The 13,493-nt window shown below is 41.2% G+C and overlaps 2 protein-coding genes across 2 annotated transcripts; one reads left to right on the top strand and one right to left on the bottom strand.

Annotated features, from left to right (window-relative positions):
• Positions 1-785: 785 nt before the first annotated feature.
• Positions 786-1,964, bottom strand: LOC142528457 (uncharacterized). The gene has a single exon (XM_075633511.1). The coding sequence runs from the start codon at positions 1,962-1,964 to the stop codon at positions 786-788; it is 1,179 nt and encodes a 392-aa protein (XP_075489626.1).
• A 4,107-nt stretch (positions 1,965-6,071) lies between these two features.
• On the top strand, positions 6,072-13,016 carry LOC142529240 (EG45-like domain containing protein). The gene is made up of 3 exons (XM_075634712.1): positions 6,072-6,258; positions 6,494-6,771; positions 12,878-13,016. The coding sequence occupies exons 1-2, from the start codon at positions 6,156-6,158 to the stop codon at positions 6,739-6,741; spliced, it is 351 nt and encodes a 116-aa protein (XP_075490827.1). The 5' UTR covers positions 6,072-6,155; the 3' UTR covers positions 6,742-6,771; positions 12,878-13,016.
• Positions 13,017-13,493: the final 477 nt, after the last annotated feature.

Below are 13,493 nucleotides of genomic sequence, written 5' to 3'. Positions count from 1 at the left end.
TCTCACGGATAGGATATCCACTAAAAGACTTTGATCAAATACAAGAGTTGTACTGACCCACTTCATTTTGGACTTAACACTGCCAAAACTGAAACTCTTAGTTTAACAGGATGTTCTCAGTGCGTAACTGATCTTAGTACTATCAAATTTAAACGATTTTTACAACTTGCTAGTGAGCTCAAATTGTAGCCTTAACTGCTACGAATTTATCAAATAAGAGTGAGCTGAGATTTTGACAGAGTGATAGCAAGCTTTTGATTAGAATAATCTCGTTGTCTTTTTAGCTGTTCTTCTGTCACATTTATAGGCTTCCCTTCGAACGGTAACTTGAGATGAATTTGAATCTTTGTATCCGTTGAATTCTTCTTGATTATTCCTTGGGCATTGTTTGCTTCGTCTATCGTGATGCGGCCTCTTAATTGATTTCGCCGAAATGCGTTGTTCCAAGTGCGTCGTTCCACATTCAGTTGCAATCTTATATGTTCTTTCCTGAGACATGTTCAGTTGAAGAGTGCTTAGCATCAGGCTGAATATATCAACTGATCATTTTCCAACTGATCAGTCAGTTGATTTCAGTTATTAAGTCCAGTTGCTGAGTTCAGTTTACTTGATCAATTGGTTCGTATTTTTCATATTTTGTCAAACACCGGAATTTAGTTTCCAACACCTTATTTCTTTTGAGCCAGTCATCATAAAGTTCTTCATACTTCCTTTGGACAATTTCCATAGTAAGCTCTTCTTGGTCAGATTCCTGAATTTTGTTAGCTTTTGAAATTTCCAGAGAGTTAGCATTGAGACACAGTGTTGCGCCCTGGTGTTGCAACACCAGTGGCAACACCAAAGGGATTGACCTGCAGTTTGTAGGTTTTATCCTGGACGGCAGATAAAGAGGTGCAATCATCTCCTTCCTTGGTTTCAAAATCATCATCAGGGTCCTCATCACTCAGTGTAGCTGCCATATTTTTGTTTTTGCGAAGCCGATTTGCGCACTCATTTGCGTAATGACCAAATCCAGAGCTTTCTCTACATTGGACTGAATCAAGTTTCTTTGTTTCTGTTCGAGCTGATGAATCATTTCTCGATCTGAAATTCCCTTGTGTTGATGCAGTTATTTTATTTCTTTCATAAGGAACAAACTGTGGCCTTGATGTTGATACAATCTTCTTCTTATCTCTCATTCTTTTTAGGTAGTCACCAAATTTTTTTGTGATTAAGGAGATTGATTCCTCGCCAAGATCAGAGTCCTTTGCCTCATGAATTAGAATATTCACAGAATCATCAATAGTTTGTAAGGAAACAGCCTTCCCAGTATTTCTTTTCTGTAGGTCTAGATTCATCTCAAATGTTCTGAGAGAGCTAATTAGGTCTTCCAGATTGAGTGTAGAGGTGTCCTTGGATTCGTCAATAGCACAGATTTTGATATTAAAACGCTCAGGAAGAGATCTCAGGACTTTGCTAAGCAGTCTTTCGTTTGACATAGGATCACCGAGACTAAAAGCCTCATTTGCTATCTCACGCAATCTCCGATCATATTCCACAATAGTCTCGTTTTCCTCCATCCTTAAGCTTTCAAATTTAGAGGTCAACATCCTGAGTTTGGTTCTGCGAACACTCTCAGATCTTTCGCAGTGCTTTTGAAGAATATCCCAAGCTTCTTTGGCAGAAATGCAGTTGGTGATGAGACTGAACATGTTGACATCTACAGAGATGAATATTGCATTTAGCGCCTTTGAGTTGAAGTTCGAGGTTTGAACTTCATCATTGGACCAGAAACTCTCTGGTTTGCTTCGACTATCTCCATCACTATCAACTATCCTTGATGGAGACCAACCATCTAAGACTCGTTGCCATGCCCTTTCTTCGATAGATTTGATGTACATCCTCATCTTGACTTTCCAGAGAGCATATTTCGAACCATCCAAGACTGGTGGTCTAAAAGTGGTGTTAGTCGCTAGTGGATCCATTTAGCTATCAATGTATTTCCTGTAAAACAGCAATAAACCAGAATCAGTCACTTAGTGTATCAAGTGAAGGCTCTGATACCACTTGAAAGAATTATTGCGCATAGATTAACAGGAAATAAATATTAAAAACCGGTATATTAGAATTGGGTGTTGTGCTCGATGTTGTCAACGCGACACACAACACAGCAGCGGAAATTTATTATTTAACATGGACGTAACTTCAACAAATGAATACTTGAATTTCAATTATGCACAAGTACAAATACTTGTACGATGCCTCATGGCAAAAAATTCACTAGAAAAATTATGTAAATCGTTTACACCAAAACAATCCTAGTGAGAAAACAAAATCAATTTTCTTGACACTCCAAGGAATTAAAAACGCATCAAAATAAACCACATAAAAACTAGATGCATAAACCCAACACGTATTGCTTAAAACCAAATGAATTCACTCTTCGATCAACACTCTGCGTCAGTGTTGTTCTTGAGTGTTGGTAACACCAATTGGCAACACGGTCACTTGACTGACGAACCCCCGTGCTTTGTATGCAAGTCTTCACGAGCAAAACTCCTGCGCCCGTCAAGGTATCTTTTTTTTTTTTAACATATTGATAATAGACCCTTGTATATATAGTCTCTTCTTGGATCTAGATCTTCATGGATCCTTCACACCTATAAACAAGGAAACTAGAGTTTAATAGGAATCAAACTCCAATTTAAATAGCATACCTTATATCTTATAGATAATTTTCCAACTAAATTGAATCATTCCTAATGATAGGATATAATAAATCTTGGAAAAACAAATCTATTAAATTTGTCTAGAAGTGCAAAATCAAAATAATATCTAAAATGAATTCGGAATACAATATTCCTTTCATCAAGAACCCTACACAGACACATTAATACCAAAATCTATCCACCACATGTGTCTAGTCGGAACAAACCAAATTAAGAAACATGATTTTCTTGTGCTCTTTAGCTCCACATAAAAAAATACTACTTTCCGATTCATTCGTCTTCTTTTGAGGTGCTATATCTGCAACTTACATCCTCAATTCTTTATATTTATATCTCATTGAAGTTAGACATAATACCTTATAAAAATTCACCTTTTTCCTTCGTGACAAACCTCTTTTCAATATCTTCAAGGAAATCCTTAATTGTAGTTATATCTTTAGACACATTGCACTAATGATTCTTTAATGTCTTTCTTTATGATCATCACACTCGAAATTTGATTTCTCTAATCTTTCCATATCTCTCTTTTCATTACAAGTACTTTTATCTGTCAGAGGTGTGGAAGAATCGAGACGTAGTGGAAAGTCTTAGATCCCAAAAACTATCAAAATATTGTCTTTTCCATAACTTTGAAATAAGATCCATTTTTAACATAAGAATATAGTTGATGTTGGCAGCAACAATAAATTCAAATAAAGGTAAATCCTCATCTCAAGATATCAGGTACTACATTAATATTTTATTTTGGATAAAATATTAATTTGTAAGTGATATCTTATTATAGTAATCAAATATTGATAATAAAAACATGTCAAACAATAAATTTTCTTTTGGGCTAATTTACTCTTCATAAGTAACAGAATAAGCATCACATATTTATTACCATATGCGGAAATATAATTATGTTAAATAATTATCTTCTTTTGAGTCGATTAATTATTCACATATGTTACACACAAAAAATCGTTTATATTTCAAAACAAATTAATTTCTTTAATAAAGGTCACTTTGGCTACTTTGTTGCTTCAATTAATTTATCCCAAAATATATATACCTTAACTATTCCATTATTTGAATGTAATATAAACCAAATAGATTATTTTCTTAAATAAAAATTAAGTTTTTTTTGTCAAAGTCAAATGTTGATATCCTTTATCATCCATATATTTTCACACTAAAATAAAAACGTTAATTTCATGGGCCAAGTTCAAAATACTCCCCGAATCCAAGGATTCTGAAAAATCCAATAAAACCATAATCGGATAATAAATGTTAGGCCAAGGAAAAAATTAATAACTTAATTGAATTTGTAGTCCACGGCCCAAATGAAAAAATAATAATAAAATTGGGTCAAACTTAATTACCTTAATTACCATATGCTTGATTATCCCACCATTTTTCATAAATCAATTCTAATCTATCCATGAAATAGCTATCAACAAAATAAATTCCCAATTTACCGAATCCAAAATTAAGTAATATATATCATATTATTTCATAAACCATATTTCAAATTCAAATCCAAAATCATTAAACCAATTATATTATACATATTTTAAATTTAAAACTAATTTTTTTCAACAAATTCTTATTAAAAAAAGTAAATTCTCAATGATTCGACTTGAGCGGCTTTGATACCACTCTAAATCCAAGGATCTCATGTTAAATAATCAAGAAATCTAAATTGATAAGCAGAACCATATCTGAATCCATAATAATTTATATCTTTGTAGATATGTGTGATATGACTTTCAATATCAACACGATTTGCCTCAAGAGACTTATTTTCTCTTACGCTCTCTAGCTACTGATGAAATATAGCATATAATGAATTCGTCGTGTGATCCGGAGAGCATGACCCTATATTTATATGTTGGTTTTCTATTTAAGCTCATCAATCAAATAGAAAATCTCACTAGTCTTACACATGAAATACCACACCTTAGTACTAGATATTTTAAAGCTCAAATAACCCTAAATCTTATTTGGACACTTTTATGGGCTTACTTTATTTCACTAGTGCACAACACATAATTATTTATATATAAGCCTATGAGTTAGATCTATGTTCCAACATAAGGTAAACCTCAATCCACGGAAGCCTACAAATTATAAGTTTATGACAATATCTTTATGGGTTTGCCCTTATTTCAAATAAAGATTTAAGAGTAGGTCTGTTATGAAATCAGTCATATTTGAATGAAAAGTAATATTTTGACATAAATATGATATATTTTTATGGATTGGATCGGGTAAGATTTTATCTGACAAAATTGACCGCAAATATCGTCTCATGATGGATTTTTTAAAGGCTTTATTTTATAATTAATCTATTATTTTATTTTATTTTATTTTGTAAGCTCGTAACACATATGTACCAATTTACAACACGTGCATCCCCTCCCTTTTCTCGGCATTCGTTGTTGAATTTTCACCGCGATTTGATGTGCAATTCTAGACCTGAAAATTCAAGTTGAATCGCAATTCTAAACCTGAAAACTCAAGTTGAATAGTCCTCTTCAAATCCTTTTCATCCGAGAATTCTACACGCAAAGTATTCTGCGCTCGGGCACTGGTGGCTTTTTCTCCTTTTCATATCATATCATGCAGGCTGCTATTGCCTAGCACCGGCTTATTCTATGAACCCAAAAGGGAAAGGGAAAGGAAAATGAAATGGAGACGAAAAAATCTGTACGTAACTTAGTTTTTGAATACATAAACAAATTAAATTTCATTTACCTAATTTATCATTTGCCTCCGAGGGATGTCTGAGTTTGTAGAGTAGATGGACGCTTGATGCCTTAACCAATAGTCAAAAATTCGATTCTTCCTACCAACACCTTCTTAGACGAGCTTGTCACTCATGGTTTATCCAGTTTGGTATATTTGACTACGTTATTTGCATGCTACTGCATTAATATGAGGGTTTACTCTGGGTACACCGAAGGTAACAGCTGCTAGTTCTCATGTTATAAAAAAATAATAAAAAAATCAAAGACTATAAAATATTGAACATCATATATAAAATGTCTTAATAATATTAGAATTTCCTATTAATTCTGCTTCTTATCATGTGACGTCTATCTTTTGAACATATATGCGACCCTATGATGCACTAATTCGTTACCCCCAAAAAGTTTTAATTAGTCTGTTTGTTTATAGATTCAGAATAACGTGTGACAATTTACTAATTTTCAAGATATAGTTTTTCGAGCATACGTGATTGAAACATGGTGTTTGATTCAAAGCAATTCACAATTAATATTTCAATAATTTAAAAACAAAGACCTAGACAATGTGCGGGGACTGTTAACTAGGTGGTTTCAAGAGCTGAAGTTGCTATAAATAGGACAGAATTTCAATGTATTAGCACACAAAACATTGCACATTTCTGTAAGATCAAACATATACACACAACTAGCTAGCATAAATTTCATATATCTTCCCATGGCGATCGAACGAGCTATAATCTTGGCGGTAATCGCCGCTAGTTTAATCTCTGTGGCGTCTGCCATCGCTGGAACTGCAACTTACTACACTGTTTATGTTCGTGAGTAATTGTTTCTCGGTTTCTTTCTGTTTATATAGCTAGGGTGTTGGGCAGTCTTAAAATCTTTCAATAGAGTAGAAGTGACGTAACATAATAATCGATCTAATTAACAACTCGTAATCTTTTAGTATTTCTTCCTCTCCAACAATTTGTCGATCGATCGTCTGAATCTCTCACTCAAATCTTAATCTCCGTATAACTCGTAGAACTCACTTTTTATAGCAAATGGCTGCAGCATCTGCATGCTATGGATATCAGGACCAGGGCGTACTGGTAGCAGCTGCTAATAGAGCCCTTTACAACAATGGTGCCGCATGTGGAAGTTACTATAACGTCCGATGCACCGGTGGCACCAATCTGGGTGTACCACAGCCTTGCAAGGACGGTGTAGTCCGGGTTAGAATAGTCGATCTTTGCCCGGGATGCGTCGATAATCAGCTTGATCTTTCTCAAGAAGCTTTCTCTTCGATAGCAGATCCTTAACGCTGGAAAGATCCTAATCGATTATACGCCGTGAGCTGCTAATTTAATTCTATACTGATACCCCTGGGATGAACCCATCAAGATCCGGCCCAAACTTCCGGCCCATATCTAAGGCCCGCAGGTGAATGGTCCATGACAAGCCCATGTATTCTCCTATAAATACCAGGTTTGAGCGTATAATTAGGGATTCAATATATTGTTTTCAGCAGCACCCTTAGCTGCTCCCCCTCATACATCCTCAGTCACTGACTTGAGCGTCGGAGGGGCTACGCCAGGACACCCTCCTGGCCCCCTCCTAACGGTCTTCTTTGTGATTTCAGGCTCAAGATAATTTCAAAACCTGCGTCTGGACTAGTGACCCTTGCTGGAATCGGACCCTGAATTTCCCGTGAGTATCACTTGGCGCCGTCTGTGGGAAAACTTGAGTTGAGACGTAGAGATGGTAGGCAGGAGAGGGAGTAGAAGAGCTACCTCAGCATCATCGCGTCCTCAGAGGGGACCAGAACAGTCTCATGCTGAGGCAAGGTAGGAACAACCCCATCAGGAGGCGAGAACAGAACAACCTCGTCAAGAGAACATGGTCGAGCAACCCCGTCCTAATGAAAATGTGGGGAACTTGACTTTGGAACAGTTGGACCAATTTATCACCCGGACAGTGGATGAGGCAATGAAGAGGAATAAAGAGTCTATATTTGTAGAAGAGCAAGCCGCTCGCCAGGAGCAAGAGGAGAATGTGGAGGGCAGTCAGAGTAGGGGGGAGGAGACGCGACCCCTCCCAAGTGAAGAGAATCCGGAGATAGAGGAGATGTGGAAAGAAATACAAATGTTGAGGCAGCAGTTGGGGAGCAGAGCGCCGACACCCAAGAGAGGAAGTCCTTTTTCACTAACCATTTTAGAAGAAGGGCTTCCTCCAAATTTTCGACAGTCGAATGTGGGAGAGTACGATGGACATACTGACCCCGAGGAACACTTGGGGAGGTTTGAGAATGCGTCTCTGTTGCACCAATATTCGGATGGAGTCAGGTGCAGGGTGTTTCTGGGCACGTTGGTGAGGTCAGCCCAGCAGTGGTTTAACACTTTGCAACCCAACTCTATACGTTCTTTTCAGGACTTCTCAGTTGCCTTCTTGCACCGATTTGCTAGCAGCAAGAGGCACCAGAAAAATTATTTGAGCATGTTCGTGATGAAACAGCAAGAGAATGAAACTTTGCGAGAATTTGTCCAGCGTTTCAACAGTGCAGCGCTGGAAATACCAGCGGCTACCCCGGACATCATGATAAGTGCCTTCACACAAGGACTGAGGGGAGGGGAGTTTTTCAAGTCGCTGGTCAAGAAGCCTCCGTTGAGCTATGATGATCTGTTGGCTCGAGCTGAGAAATATGTAAACTTGGAAGATGCCCAACGGTACAGAAGGATGGAGAAATGGCCCGGAGGAAGTAGAGTTGAGGGAGCGGAGAAAGGAGGAAGGAAGAGGGGTGCAGGGGAAAGAGAGGAAGACAGATCTAGTATTAGAAGACAATTCTCATCCCATGTTCCCCTGGATAGGAGCCGGGACGAGGTGAGGGAGGTGAGGGAGCCCGCGGGGAGGTGGGAGAAGTCGCGAAGGGTTGGGTGCAGTGCTAGATTGCCTTCACGGGATAGACGAGAAGGATCCTCATTCAGGAGTCGACAAAGGTCTCGCTCGCCCCCTAGGAGTGGTCAAGGCCCTCCATGGATAAATCAGAGGATCGGGGAGCAGAGAGGGGAAGGTCGATGTCAAGATGTCTCTCAGGAGCTCGTCGAACCGAGGAGGGGAATGAATGAGCATAACCACCCTACGAGAGGAATGATTCATATGATCTCGGGGGGTGCTACTGATGGAGACTCTGGGCGAGCTCGGAAGGCACATGGGAGAGGGTTGGAGAACTTTGAGATATCTAGGGGTGCAGACTTACCACAAGACCCCGTCATCAGCTTTGGGCTGGAAGACCTCTGAGGCGTTGTGACTCCACATAACGATGCCTTGGTGGTAACGACCACCATTGCCAATTATGATGTGGCGAGAATATTTATTGATAATGGAAGCTCTGTGAACGTCTTGTTCAAGAGCACGTTGGATCAAATGAAGATGGGAGGATTTGAGTTTGAGCCGATATCCACCCCGCTGTATGGGTTTGCAGAACGCGTCATCTTGCCTTTGGGTCAGATTGTTCTTCCCCTATCCTTGGGGACTGATTTTCGACGGGTAACAAAGATGATAGCCTTCACTGTAGTAGATACCCCGTCAGCGTATAATGGAATTCTAGGACGACCAGCCCTGAAGGATTTTAGAGCCGTAGCTTCCAGTTATCATCAAAAGCTTAAGTTTCCTGTGGGAAAAGGAGTTGGAGTCCTATGCGGGGACCAAAAAGTCGCACGTCTTTGTTATGAAAGAATCGTGAAGGAAGAAGAAAAGAGAGGTCGCGAGCATTCGCATGGAAGCTTGAGCTCAGTCTTGCAGTTGTAGAGTCATTCGAAGAAGCTTCTAAGTGGGTAACTTTGTTCTGTGAAGGTATAAGAGGAGCATAAAAGTTGGAGAAAGCGCAGGGCAAGGCTTCAAAGAGACCCTGAAGTGCTTACCACCTCAGAAAATATTACTCTTGAATTTATTGTTGATGTATTTCATCTTTACATTTTCCCCTGTAATCAGTTGAAATTCAATAAAACCATGTTCTTATATTAAGTTCATGGATGTTGTTGTATTGTGAGGATGAAATAAATTTTATTTTCCTGCTAAGGCATCGCCTAGCAGAGGAGCAGAGTTGGGGTGGAAGAAAGATTTTATTTTCCTGCTAAGGCATCGCCTAGCAGAGGAGCAGAGTTGGGGTGGAAGAGAGAGGAGCAGAGTTGGGGTGGAAGAGAGATTTTATTTTCCTGCTAAGTCATCGCCTAGCAGAGGAGCAGAGTTGGGGTGGAAAAGAACTTTTATTTTCCTACTAAGGCATCGCCTAGTAGAGGAGCAGCGTGTAGAAGAAAAATTTTATTTTCCTACTAAGGCATCGCCTAGTAGAGGAGCAGCGTGTAGAAGAAAATTTTTATTTTCCTGCTAAGATATCACCTAGCAGAGGAGTTAGAGGGTGGGGGCATTGAATTTTCATTCTCCTGCTAAGGTGTCACCTAGCTGAGGAGTTAGAGGGTGGAGGCGTTGAATTTTTATTTTCCTGCTAAGGTATCACCTAGCAGAGGAGTTAGAGGGTGGGGGCGTTGAATTTTCATTCTCCTGCTAAGGTATCACCTAGCAGAGGAGTTAGAGGGTGGAGGAGTTAGAGGGTGGAGACGTGGAATCTTTATTTTCCTGCTAAGACTCGGCTTAGCAGAGGAGTTAGGGGATGAAGGTGTTGAATTTTTATTTTCCTGCTAAGGCCCGGCCTAGCAGAGGAGTTAGAGGGTGGGGGTGGTGAATTTTATTTTCCTGCTAAGGCCCGACCTAGCAGAGGAGTTAGAGTGTGAAGGTGTTGAATTTTTATTTTCCTGCTAAGGCCCGACCTAGCAGAGGAGTTAGAGGGTGGAGGTGTTGAATTTTTATTTTCCTGCTAAGGCCTGGCCTAGCAGAGGAGTTAGAGGGTGTGGGTGGTGAATTTTTATTTTCCTGCTAAGGCCCGACCTAGCAGATGAGTTAGAGTGTGTGAGTGTTGAATTTTTATTTTCCTGCTAAGGCCCGACCTAGCAGAGGAGTTAGAGTGTGTGGGTGTTGAATTTTTATTTTCCTGCTAAGGCCCGACCTAGCAGAGGAGTTAGAGTGTGGAGGTGGTGAATTTTATTTTCCTGCTAAGGCTCGACCTAGCAGAGGAGTTAGAGGGTGGAGGTGGTGAATTTTATTTTCCTGCTAAGGCCCGAGCTAGCAGAGGAGTTAGAGTGTGGAGGTGTTGAATTTTTATTTTCCTGCTAAGGCCCGACCTAGCAGAGGAGTTATAGGGTGGCGGTGGTGAATTTTATTTTCCTGCTAAGACCCGACCTAGCAGAGGAGTTAGAGGGTGGAGGTGGTGAATTTTATTTTCCTGCTAAGGCCCGAGCTAGCAGAGGAGTTAGAGTGTGGAGGTGTTGAATTTTTATTTTCCTGCTAAGGCCCGGCCTAGCAGAGGAGTTAGAGGGTGGGGGTGGTGATTTTTATTTTCCTGCTAAGGCCCGACCTAGCAGAGGAGTTAGAGTGTGGGGTTGGTGAATTTTATTTTCCTGCTAAGGCCCGACCTAGCAGAGGAGTTAGAGGGTGGAGGTGTTGAATTTTTATTTTCCTGCTAAGGCCCGACCTAGCAGAGGAGTTAGAGTGTGGAGGTGATGAATTTTTATTTTTCTGCTAAGGCCCGACCTAGCAGAGGAGTTAGAGTGTGTGGGTGTTGAATTTTTATTTTCCTGCTAAGGCCCGGCCTAACGTAGGAGTTAGAGGGTGGAGGTGTTGAGTTTTTATTTTCCTGCTAAGGCCTGGCTTAGCAGAGTAGTTAGAAGGTGGGGGTGGTGAATTTTTATTTTCCTGCTAAGGCATCGCCTAGCAGAGGAGCAGAGTTTGGGAGGAGAAAAATCTTATTTTTCTGCTATGGCGTCGCCTAGCAGAGGAGCAGAGTGGGGGAGGAGAATTAAATTTTCCTGCTAAGGCATCGCCTAGCAGAGGAGCAGAGTTTGGGAGAAATTAAATTTTATTTTTCCTACTAAGGCATCGCCTAGTAGAGGAGCAGAGTTTGGGAGGAGAAAAATTTATTTTGTTTGTCGATAACGAAAGATGTTTGCCGCAGTGAAATTATTGGGCGTGGCGCCGGGCGAGCATGGCGCTTGTGTGGGCGAGGTGATGGGCGAGCTTGCGGCGTGGACGTCGGGCGAGCATGGCGCTTGTGTGGGCGAACTTGCGGCATGAAAGTCGGACGAGCGGGCGAGGGGGCGAGGGTGATCCACGTTTGGCTGAACGCTGGGCGGGGCGAGCGTGACGGGCGCTCAGGCGAGAAGCGGCATGGCGAGGCTGGGCGGTGGCTTGCGCGGGAAGATGGCGAGGCGAGGAGAAGGCAGGGCGAGCGCTCGGGCGAGCATGGCATACGCCGAGGGGCGAGCACTCGGGCGAGGGGCGAGCGTGGCACGGCGTGGGCAATCATGCGGCGAGGGGCGAGCTTGGCAGGTGTATGGGCAGGCGAGGGCGAGCGTGTGGGCGTGCTGTCAGGCGAGCTGATGGGTTGGGCGAGCTGGCTGGGCGGTGATGGGCGAGCGTGACAGGCGAGCTGAGGGGCTGGGCGAGCTGGCAGGGCTGGTGAGGGGCAAGCTTGGCAGGTGTATGGGCAGGCGAGGGCGAGCGTGTGGGCGACTGGTGAGGGGCGAGCTCGGCAGGTGTATAGGCAGGCGAGGGCGAAGCAGGCGAGCGTAAGGGCTGGGCGTAGACTCGACGAGGGTAGTGTGGTGTGGCTAGGCGAGGGCGGCGCTTGGCGAGGCTAGGCTGGAGAATTGTGCGCTGGCGGCGAGCGTCGACAGGGCGAGTGGCGCGCAGCTGGGGCGTTGTGCGCGGCAGGGGCGAGCGGCGAGCGTGGGGAGGGGGAGACGCTACAGGATTGCGACTTTATTTGTTTCAAATTTTTGGAGACTTGACAGATGGCGAGAAGGACACACAACTCACATGTTGTAAACCTAGAACAACGCAATTAATCGAACTTTGAACCTACGATTCAGTTCGACTCGGGAAGGGGAGACTGGTGATACCCCTGGGATGAACCCATCAAGATCCGGCCCAAACTTCCGGCCCATATCTAAGGCCCGCAGGTGAATGGTCCATGACAAGCCTATGTATTCTCCTATAAATACCAGGTTTGAGCGTATAATTAGGGATTCAATATATTGTTTTCAGCAGCACCCTTAGCTGCTCCCCCCATACATCCTCAGTCACTGACTTGAGCGTCGGAGGGGCTACGCCTAGGACACCCTCCTGGCCCCCTCCTAACGGTCTTCTTTGTGATTTCAGGCTCAAGGTAATTTCAAAACCTGCGTCTGGACTAGTGACCCTTGCTGGAATCGGACCCTGAATTTCCCGTGAGTATCATATACTAATATAGTTATAATCATCATTGAATTTCTTTGTCTTTATTTTAATTTGATCAGATTTTACTTTTTTATTGATGATATTCGTTTTGTATTAAATTAATTGCAGGGCATAATATGGAGTTATAAGAGAGAACAAATATATACGTCCACGCGTTGAATAAATGACCGAAGATAGAAACCAGTATTGTCTTCGCCTTGTAATACTTTCTTCATAAATAAAATTAATAATCACATTTGCTTGTTTATGTGCCCAAATTTAAGCCGACGTTTGGTAAAAAATTATTAAAGTTGTGTTTGGACGAATGAATTTCAAATCCATAGATTTCAAATGTATTTTTTTTTGTTTAGTGAAGTAATACCATGAACTTCAAATCTACATCTTACATGTTTATATAATATTTCATGTTAATTATTATGGATTTCAAGTTTACTCAATAATGATATAATTTGAAATCTATTCTACTTTGTATTGCTAATGTATAAACAAGTAATGTGCGGATTTAAGATTTGATAATTGTTTCATTGTAAACAATATAATCATAATTGAAATCCATGAATTTCAAATCCATCTCCCCAAGTGTATCCTACATGATTTCAAGAGAGGAACACATTCGACATAAAAAAATGTGATTGTGGATTTCGAAAATGGTTTTCGATTTAGGGTATTGTATTGTATTTTTTTGGGGTTGGTGATTTGGTATGTTGTTCATTTAGGGATAAAG

This window comes from Primulina tabacum, chromosome 16 (assembly GCF_025594145.1).
Source record: "Primulina tabacum isolate GXHZ01 chromosome 16, ASM2559414v2, whole genome shotgun sequence".
In the NCBI taxonomy this organism is placed as follows: domain Eukaryota; kingdom Viridiplantae; phylum Streptophyta; class Magnoliopsida; order Lamiales; family Gesneriaceae; genus Primulina; species Primulina tabacum.
This window is presented reverse-complemented; position numbering and strand designations above follow the sequence as displayed.

Excerpts from the sequence above, each read along its gene's own strand:
- LOC142528457 (XM_075633511.1), bottom strand. The coding sequence starts at position 1,964 with ATGGATCCACTAGCGACTAACACCACTTTTAGACCACCAGTCTTGGAT.
- LOC142529240 (XM_075634712.1), top strand. The coding sequence starts at position 6,156 with ATGGCGATCGAACGAGCTATAATCTTGGCGGTAATCGCCGCTAGTTTA. Across the intron at positions 6,259-6,493 it reads TTACTACACTGTTTATGTTC|CATCTGCATGCTATGGATAT; the intron begins GTGAGTAATTGT and ends AAATGGCTGCAG.